This window comes from Lates calcarifer, linkage group LG7_1 (genome assembly GCF_001640805.2).
Source record: "Lates calcarifer isolate ASB-BC8 linkage group LG7_1, TLL_Latcal_v3, whole genome shotgun sequence".
In the NCBI taxonomy this organism is placed as follows: domain Eukaryota; kingdom Metazoa; phylum Chordata; class Actinopteri; family Centropomidae; genus Lates; species Lates calcarifer.
Genome location: NC_066839.1, coordinates 7,634,790 through 7,644,459, shown reverse-complemented (window position 1 = coordinate 7,644,459; position 9,670 = coordinate 7,634,790). Strand labels below are relative to the sequence as shown.

At 39.5% G+C, this 9,670-nt stretch overlaps 1 protein-coding gene across 8 annotated transcripts in view; it reads right to left on the bottom strand.

Moving 5' to 3' along the window:
• Window positions 1–1,167: 1,167 nt before the first annotated feature.
• The window catches only part of gphnb (gephyrin b), an 86,346-nt gene continuing 77,843 nt past the window's right edge, over window positions 1,168–9,670 (bottom strand). For 6 of the 8 annotated variants that reach the window (XM_018661724.2, XM_018661726.2, XM_018661728.2 and 3 more), the window contains 11 exons: window positions 8,567–8,622; window positions 7,792–7,911; window positions 7,499–7,557; window positions 7,086–7,239; window positions 5,814–5,935; window positions 5,536–5,623; window positions 5,178–5,251; window positions 4,963–5,030; window positions 4,749–4,852; window positions 3,068–3,164; window positions 1,168–2,459 (listed from right to left, as the gene is read on the bottom strand). In XM_018661724.2, the coding sequence (XP_018517240.1) occupies window positions 2,326–2,459; window positions 3,068–3,164; window positions 4,749–4,852; window positions 4,963–5,030; window positions 5,178–5,251; window positions 5,536–5,623; window positions 5,814–5,935; window positions 7,086–7,239; window positions 7,499–7,557; window positions 7,792–7,911; window positions 8,567–8,622 (1,076 nt within the window). In that variant the 3' untranslated portion in view covers window positions 1,168–2,325. The remainder of the gene's footprint in view (window positions 2,460–3,067; window positions 3,165–4,748; window positions 4,853–4,962; window positions 5,031–5,177; window positions 5,252–5,535; window positions 5,624–5,813; window positions 5,936–7,085; window positions 7,240–7,498; window positions 7,558–7,791; window positions 7,912–8,566; window positions 8,623–9,670) is intronic. The other 2 variants (XM_018661725.2, XM_018661735.2) reach the window with 1 other exon arrangement.

Below are 9,670 nucleotides of genomic sequence, written 5' to 3'. Positions count from 1 at the left end.
AGGGTAAGCAGAGATGAAAAACATCCGAGCAAAATATGTGACCCTATAAGGATGTTACTTATTTTACAATGACAAAATCCTGAGCTGAGTTTTTCTATCTATAGTGTTGGCACCCCTATGTAAAAAATAACTACCAGAAGGGGGAGATCAAATAAAATACATTGGAGAGATAACTGATTTAAAGTTGATAGAATAAAAACATACTACACATCATGCATGTCAGGACAAAGTGCTGTCAAAGAGCAACTGCAGAAGACTTACTCTGATCTTAGTGAAGAGTTAGTGAATATACAGTACATTGCAATTTATACTAAAAGTACTGATTGTGCCTTTAAATGCTTCCATCATTATTTTCTTGTACACACCTCAACAATCACTAGTTTTTATCCCAATGGCCAAATCAGGTTGAAATATACTGAGGAACTGTATAAAGTCATGGAGAAACTCAAAGATAAAATGCTTACTAAATCTCTTGTTGCTCCGTGTATCTTCTTAATAAATATACACTTACTGCACTAGAGGGTATGAACAATTTGCTGGTATGTTCTACAGTCATCTTCACACTGATCCCATTACATTCCACACATTTTATACACATTCACATAGATGAATTTAACTAAGTTCTTGTCACAGCACTATTAATCATCAGCAGCTAATGGGATCTACTGTCATTTCACCTTGCAGAGCAGAACAGAAACTGTCTAATCTCATGCTGCCTCAGAAATATCTTCACCAAAGCCTGAAGCTGCCTTTTTCCCGCTGCATTTTCTATTAGGTTAATCCTTTCTGACACCTCTGTGCTTAACCTCTTTTCTTCATTAGGCTCTCTCCTGCCAGTTCCTGATTCTAAAATACTTACCTTCCTGGAAAGAGAAACAGTTAAACCCCCTTTTCTTTGCAGTGATTCATTCCAATGCAGCAGTGTTTTCTTTGTATATGTATGGAGCAGTGGTGGAAGAAGTGCTCAGATACTGTATTTGGAGACACATTCACATTTTGGAAGTGTATCCATTGACATGCTTTGGTCATGGACCTCAACAATGGCTAGAAAGAGGGATAGGAACATTACTCATTCATTCCAAACTCATACACTTCTCTGACCTTCACGCTACAGCACCACCTAGCAAACTTTTAATACCAAAGAAGAAGATCAATGGTTTTTCTTTATATATATTTTATTTAAAAAAAGGAAACCCAACAAGAACTTTTTTTACATAATCATCAAGGATTTTTATTATCTTAGTCTCTTTCATCAGTTTCATATCATTACAGAAAATGTTATAGTACAGCGTTGTTCAATGTCTCCTCATTGCTTAATAATTTCCTTAGGAGTGCTGGTCACATATATCTGTACAATATGGTTCTTATTTTTTCTGTACATTTTTTGTGAAGTTGGTTAAAAAGGCTGTCAGCACTTAAAGAAGCTGTTTCTTTCTTTTTTTTCTTAAATAGTTGATCAAATAAAAGATTATTTTCCCCAGGTTCAGCTCGCCCCTGGGGGGGTTTGGGGCAGAGTTTACACCTGGTCACTGTGAATATAAGGAAGCTTCAGGGTCTGGGCAGACTGGGGCATGCCCCCCCCACCTCCCCCTCCCAACGTCACCTCTTCCCTGCCCAGGCATTTGGCACTGCGCACATAAACAAGACTCACAAGATAAACAACAAGCAAAGCTCTTTGTGAAGCCATTATGATGCATACTAATGAGAGAAAAACAGAAGTGTCACCTTGATGGGCACTCAAAAGAGGAAGTGGCCTTGATGTGCCCCCTCTTCCTCTTAGCTGAGCACCATGGGAAATCTGGAGTCTTTCTCAATGTTTTCTTCATTTTCAAAAAACAGATTATTTTTTTCCACTAAAGATGAGAAAATAATAATTTTCTTTTTTTGTCCTGGCAGGCACCTACAGCTGTCTATTAAAATGCTACTGCTATAGATAAGGTCTAGCATTGAACACACAAAGCAATTGCAATGAAAGGAACAAAGTTGCCTTAATATAATAATGATAATAAGAAGAATAATGATAATAATAATAAGAATAATCATAATAATATATTACAGAATAAATCTCTTTTTATAATTTGATTTTTTCATTAAAAGTTATATTTTCTTTGTTTGAAATACTATAATCTTTTTAAATTAATTTTTTTCATATGTATCTAGGTTGTGATCAAGATGTTGACTATACCTCAATGTTATCCAAATCAATAAAAACTAGCTGTGCCGTTGCATATTACAGAATAGTCAATGATATGTGGACATGCACCGTGAACCACCCATTCCAACCCTCGCTATATGACGCCAACTCTCCGTCCCACTGTGATGACATCATAGCCGGCCGATGACCATGACGTCAACCACCTCGCCCTTGTGCAGCTCCACGTATTGCTCTGTTTTTGGAGGTAGCATCAGGAGCCCATTAGCACTGCGCATACTCATCAGCCTGCTGCTCACCTGGTTCCCTGCAGCAGAGAGGAGGATTTTTGGTATCTTATCTCACCATTCTGATAATGTAACTTAAATTCATTAGGTTTTGCAGTTTTGGAGACCTATTAATTGTCTCAGTTTTCACTGTCAAACTGGCTAATATTAAAATACTGTAGGGACCAAGTGCTCACTAAATCCAGAGAACCTCAAGGTGGAATTGAAAGAAAGAATGGTGAAATCAATCTACTTTATTATTTCTGTCCTCTGATGAAAACCCTGATGAAAAAAGGTTGCAACTGGTCTACGTTTTAAACCATTATTGCTGACTGAAAAAAGGCCTTTAACATATCTTCTGTCTTTGCTCTGAGGAAGGTTTTTCTTCTCTGGCTGATATGAGCTAAGCTCAAAAAATACACCACATATTTGTATAAAAAAGATGTGAGAAATAGGTTTATATATACATATATATAGTAAATACACTTAACTTAGTGTTTTTTTATTTCATTTCATTTTTTTTTTTTTTTTTGGCGTATAGATGTGAAAAACTGTATCTAGTTAAAAAAATCTCCCTTTTACCTTAACTTACTTGCTTGAAAGCGAGAGATACCTTATCTGTGTTGTTTGGTGGCTATGTTTTTGGTACCTGTGCTCTGTGCCCACGGCAGAGGTTCCTGGTGATGCCATGTCAGAATGCAGCGGTGGTATTCAGGGCGAGGGTCCAACTTCACATCACAAGACAACTGGAGAAAAAACATACAACATAAATTATAATGATATACTGCATGTCAGCAAGTCATCTTTATCTTTGTGGATATCTATCTAAACACACTTGCAGTATGAGTTGGATATAGCATTTTAAAAAGTTCTTGCTCTTCTTTCTAGAAGTACAAGAAGGGTTCTCAGAATCCTCCTTGTATTTACTTTATTATACCATGTGGCAAACCCCATTCTTCTGGCACCTACAGAGGCTAAGGTAACAGTAGGACTCTTGGTTGAGTATGGATTGTCTAAAACTTTGACTGTAGACTGGTAAAGCTACAGACTCATGACTCTGATGAGGACCACACTGGACTATTTTTCTTTATCTTACACGTATTGGAGTTTTGACCTCTTCAGACTTTTTTCGCTTCTTCATGCACCTTGGAAGTAATTGATGTTGTCATAAAACCCCACAAAGCTTTGGACTCAGTAACATTTCATATTTGTCCTCATGGACTGATTTTCTGCCAAGATTAGGGAAGTCCTCGATATCCAATTTTCTTCCTGCATAATTACAGCAATAGGCAATGGGCCATCACCAGAATCTAATTTACTAGGTTAAAAGACTATCTGCCAAACCAAATTCTGCCAGATACTTTTGTATGTTTTTAAACTTTATATATTTGCTAATAGGCAAAAAGACAAGCAGAAAGCAGAGGAAAGCTCTTCCAACTTTGCTGGCAGACATAAAAGCCACACTACTATTTGACCTGGGTCTGATGCCATCTGCTGAGGGAAATTATCTGGCTTCATCTATGCTTCAAGGCCATCAGTCCCACCACTAAGTGGCAGTAATGCATTCAAGATGATTTTTAACTGCTCTATAACAGCAAGTGATGTAGCATAGCTGCTCTGGAAAGCACCCATGATGGCAGGGGACCAGACCTCTTACTTGATGATGCTACTTGGGGACACAGACTATGTCTACTCAGTATGTGTGATATTATTATGATTTTTCTTGCACAACAATTATGAATATTCATGACCGGGGAGCAGGCCTTCAGGTCAGTGTGGGCTGTGATTGCTTCCTCTGCCAACTCAGAGCAAAACATGGTGGTCATAAATATGTATCAAGTGGATGATGAAAATAGTATAAAATCACGAGTTAAGATGCAATGGACTGCAATGTTACACTCTGAAACTAGTACAAATATAATATAAAATATAAAATATTCTGATGTTTTATATTTCCTCTCTGCTACAGTTTGTTGCATCCACACTCATGTTCATATATGGAAAGAGAACTTATCTTTTTGCAAACTTGTCCTTCTACCTTTTTTGACTTGTTTGAGACAGATACAAAACAACTTTGATAAAAAAAAAAATGACACCAACACCCACCCTTCTCTAGATGAAATCTGATATGACTGAGACTTTTTGTTCAACCAGAAAGGCTGAAACTTGTTTTTCACCACATAAACAGTGATTGTGAATCATGCTCTAACACAAAGTCTCAGTGGAGATAAACAGAAAGAAAAAACACCAGAACTTTCAAACATGATAAGCTTCGACTTGTGAGTCTTGGCCAGTAAGTCAGGATGCCAAGATTGGCCTGTGCATCCTACCCTCGCTTTGATGATGGTGGGCCTAGGGTCCAAAATGCCCTGCATCTTCCTTAAGGCAGGGATGACAAAAAGATTACAGGTGACAACAGCGGACACGGGATTTCCTAGGACAGACGGACAGACATAGGGAGGAGAGCCAAGGGGAGAAAAATATATGAGTAACATCTCTTCAAAACCAGCTGAGTGAATCACTCTTTCTCTCAACTTCACACACTACCTGGGAGGGCAAAGATTAATTTGCGAGCACCGTCTATGTCCAAGGTGGCAAATGTTGTTGGGAGACTATGAAAAACAAACAAACATATATTAATTTAGATTTTAATCATGACATTAAATCAGCCTTTTATTTTATATTTCAAATCTATTTGATGCAACACCACTTTAAGTACACATCTGACATTTACACTGATTACAGCCTCTTTTTCTTACCCTGGTTTCATGAAAACACGACCAAAGTGGATCTGAGCATGAAGATCGATATCCAGCACCTGCTTAAGGTAGTCCTGAAAAAGACATTGCAAAGTTGCAAACCCTATACTGGAAATACTGATACAAGGGTCTAAAATAATCACATTTAAAAATCAGAAAAGAATAATAAGTAGAAAAAGAAATTAAACATGAAGAATAAGACATTCACCTAACCACCCACCTTTAAAAACTATCTGTGATTTTCTGTGTTTTTTCATTATTTACTGTGAAATACAGGATGCCATCCCACTTTCTGCCACAAGGTGTCAGCGAAACACAATGCCACAGCTACATGTGAGCACTTTCTTCTGTCACATACCTTCTCACCCATGGACACTCCTCCTGAGGTGATGATGACATCAGCGCGGCTGATGCCTTCATTCAGAGCGTTGAGAAGGTCATCGGGGCTGAGGGGGCATGAGCAAAAACATGCTGATGTTAACCACCAACTCACAAAGGAGGAAATAATGGAAGGAAATGGAGAATAGAGAGCTTGGTTTGGATAAGAGGAAGTATGGCAAGATGATGAATATTAAATTGGAGGTGTGAGAAGTATGTGGATGTTTATAGCCAAAGGTTTTTCTGTTAAAGGCGTACTTGTCTCCCACGATGCCCAGATTGATAGTAGGGTAGCCGTGCTCCTGGATAGTGGCCAGCAGGGTGGAGCGATTGCTGTCCCTGATCTTCCCAGGATGGAGGTCGTCTTCTGGGTTCAACAGCTACCACGAAACAAGTCGAGAAATTACACACAACAACCATTAGAAATTCAATAGGCAGTCTGTTTTTTGTTTAAGTCTGTAAAAACCAGATCGGACTCAAACCTTTTTTTAGAAAATATTGTTAGCATCTCTTCAGGTGGAAGAAAAGTCTGGTGAGTAAAGAAATAATTGTTCAGCTAGAAGACAAGGGTCTAAGATGCTTGTTGGCAAACATCCTTAGTTTACTATCATATTATTACTGTATTTAGCCTGCTCTTGGAACCAAATGGGTTGGTTCTGAAAAATAGAAAAATGAATTGCCAAAAATGTTCCTTGGCTTAAAAATATCACACAACACTTGTGACTAAGTAAAGAAAAGAAAACACTGAAGTTTCAAATTAACATCACCCATTTGGTGTTGCTTGTGCTTTCAGACAGTGCTGAAATGATAAGTTGATTTACTGGTCCATTAACAAGAAATTAATCACCATTTATCACAAAATTTTGACAATCAATTAATTGTTCTAATTATTTACTAAGCAAAAACGCCATTAATTTTCTGGTTGTAGCTTTTTGTGTTTTAAAAATGTGTTTTACTTCTTTTTATATCATTGTAAACTGAACCATGTCTAACAGTGAGTGTATATATATACACACATATTTAAACCTATTCTATCTTCTATTTTATCATACTTGCTTAAAGAAGAGGACATGAGGACAATATACGACTGCTGGTTTGGCATGTGGCCATGGAGCAGGTGACTCATGGCTGATTTATATACTTTAAACATATGTACACAGCACTGAGAACAAGGTGTTATGGGTATTTGAAGTCTGCTGAGGATATCCGTCAAGATTTCATACTCCATGAAATTTAAACTGCACATCAGTCACACTGACAATGCCCAAATGTTACTCCAGAAATTACCTGGTCACAGATAAACACATTCTTCACAACTGAAAGCACACGTGAAACAGATGAATGCACATTCAGTTCTGAATGTTGTTCTGGTGTCCACAGTCAAAGCACAACAATGTTAATTGTGCATAAATATGAACTAAGGTACGCTGCCAGCAAAGATGGTACACTGCACTGTACCTTTATCTGACCATATGAATTGAGTGTATAAGGGGCATAATTTCCCAAATGTTTTTTTTTCTTAACTCTTACCTCATTTCCTGTGGACATGACGGCCACCACAGGGAATTTCTGGACCTCCACCTCTGTGACTCCAACAGTGGCCAGAAGACCAATTTCGGATGGGCCCATATGAGTGCCCTTTGCCAGCACACACTCCCCACGCTTGATGTCATGACCGATAGGCCTATGGGGAGAGATGAGCACTGTGTAATTAAAACCTGTATAAACCCTAAATGAAATGTTTACATTGTACTTACATCAGCTATGCTTTCACTTATCTTTTCAGCTGTCTTTTTCATTTTAGACCATATTCACACTGTAACCTTTATCCAGTTTGATACTGATACTGTGATTGATGTTATCCATATCTACAGTGCTGGATAAATAAAATATGGATTCTGATTTTGGCCTCTTGATAGAAACCAATGCAAGAAGACACTAACCTAATGTCCTGGCCCGGACGAGCCTGTACTAGGATTCGTACCTCCAGCTCCTCTGTGCCCTGAAAGACAAACCAGCTGTCAGATCCGTAACAGTGAACACATACATTTTCCCATCAGGCCCAAGTGACCGTGCCAGACCAAGATTTATTGTGCATCCCATCCATCTTTGAGCTAAACTCACTCGCTGTGAAATCTAAAACAAACAGAACCCATTTTCAGTTGCTTTAGTGTTAGGATAGCTGTTGGGTTACATTCTGACTATACCCGTACGTTGGATGAAATTCCACACTTACGTCTTCAGACTCACGGAGGAGCTCAGTGTCTTCCACCTGGACCACAGCATCGGCCCCGCACGGGATAGGGGCACCCGTCGTCACCCTCATCACCTGGCCAGGCATCACTGTGTGGGTAGGCTGTACAGGTGCACAGAGTGGACAAAATACATGACTAAAATTTATTTACAAAGAAGGATAAATCATGATACACTTTCAGTCTTTGAAAAATTTGCAATGCCTTTATCAAGGTGTCTCTTTTCAGCTATGGCGCTAAAGAAAAGTAGTGTTAAGTGAATACTACTATAATACTACTTAAGTAACAGACTCTACTGAAGTTCTCAAAACTGATGACAGATTTGAACAAGCAGAGTAGTAAGTAAAGTAAAGTAAAAACACTAAAACTTCATGTAAAAAACCAGGCCTATGTATATACTGAGCCCACATTAGCATGTGTACTGATTTTGTCCAAGATGAGAGGTCAAGGGAGTCAATAAATCTCTGTAGCCTACTCTTGTCTCGGAGGTCTAATCTGTTTTATAGTTTGGCAGCACTTTGACTTTCAAGCCCTGCTTTGGGGCGAAGGGCTTTTCATCACCTGCTGAGGGAACACACTGGTGTGCAATTACATCTGGTCAAGGTGTGAGGTGAAGGACAGAAGTGAAGCACTTTATTTTCATATACAGGTTTGTGTGGGTGTTTTGCGTGAGAGTGACTGTGCTAGTGCGTGCGGGAGGGTCTTTTTTTGTGAGCGAGAGCTAAGCATGTGTGGCTGAGTGTCAACGTGGGTGCGGACCTGCTCTCCAGCTTGGGACTCTCCAATGATGAAGCGGTCGCCTGGGCCGTCAGCCGCTAAAATAGAAGAAAGATTTAATAACGTTACACATGTGTGCAGCTGAAAATGTGTGTGCGCGTGGGAGTGTGTCATTTAGTTGAGTCATTTTATTTCAGTGGGCTACAGAATGAACAAACAGGAGGAAAAGGAAAGAGAGCGAGAAACTTTGACGTCCGATGTGCTTTAATTAAACATCTCAAAAACCTTTTTCCTCTGTAAATCATGCACTCCACCCATAAAGTGTACAGAGACCATCCCTTTTATATCCTCTGGTCATAAACTCTGGACTTATTTAGGAGACAGAACAAAGTTCATAAGGGTCAAGCATTTGAATTTTTTTCCAACTCCTAATGACAGAGAAAGGTGGATGATTAAGCTTGGTAAAAGAGCAAATAACCTGCACTATTTCTGTAGAAAGCAATAGGTTATTGGCTCCTTCCACACCCACAGTCCAGGCACTAAAATCTCTAAAATCTGCACATGTATACCCCAGCAAGCGCCAGGCCCTCAGGACAGATGTATAAACTCCAGAGAGACCTGTGGTCTGCTCCTCCTACTCCATCAGCAAGAGCCAACAGCAGATGTTATATGCAAGAGTTTTTGAGCTGCCTGGAGCCAACAAGCTGCCACCCTGCTCTCCAGGTTAACAGGGCTCTCACTGCTCTCTCCATGACTCCCAGCCACTGAGTTACTGACCAAGAGAAGCCAACCAACTTTGCTCCGGATCTCACCTAGAAAAACTGCTCTAAGGAGTTAGCACAGACACTAGAATGAAACATTTCTCTGAACAAAGGTAAACCCGAAGCAGTTTGAGAACTATCTCTTGTTGCTCGTCTCCACCTGGCAGCGTTAGAGCACAGAGCCTCAGTCTTCCTCCAGTTCACCGTGACAGATGAAGCCCTTACATTGTTCCTGAGGCAGTTCTCTACTACCCCAGTGTCCTGTTCATGTCTAACTGGGACAGCCAGGTCATTTGAGTGGGAAGAAAGACACAGTGGCCTGGTTAGTACCCCAGCTGAATCCACCATATACTCTGCGACTTCCTCTTAAGAAATTACAGCAGTA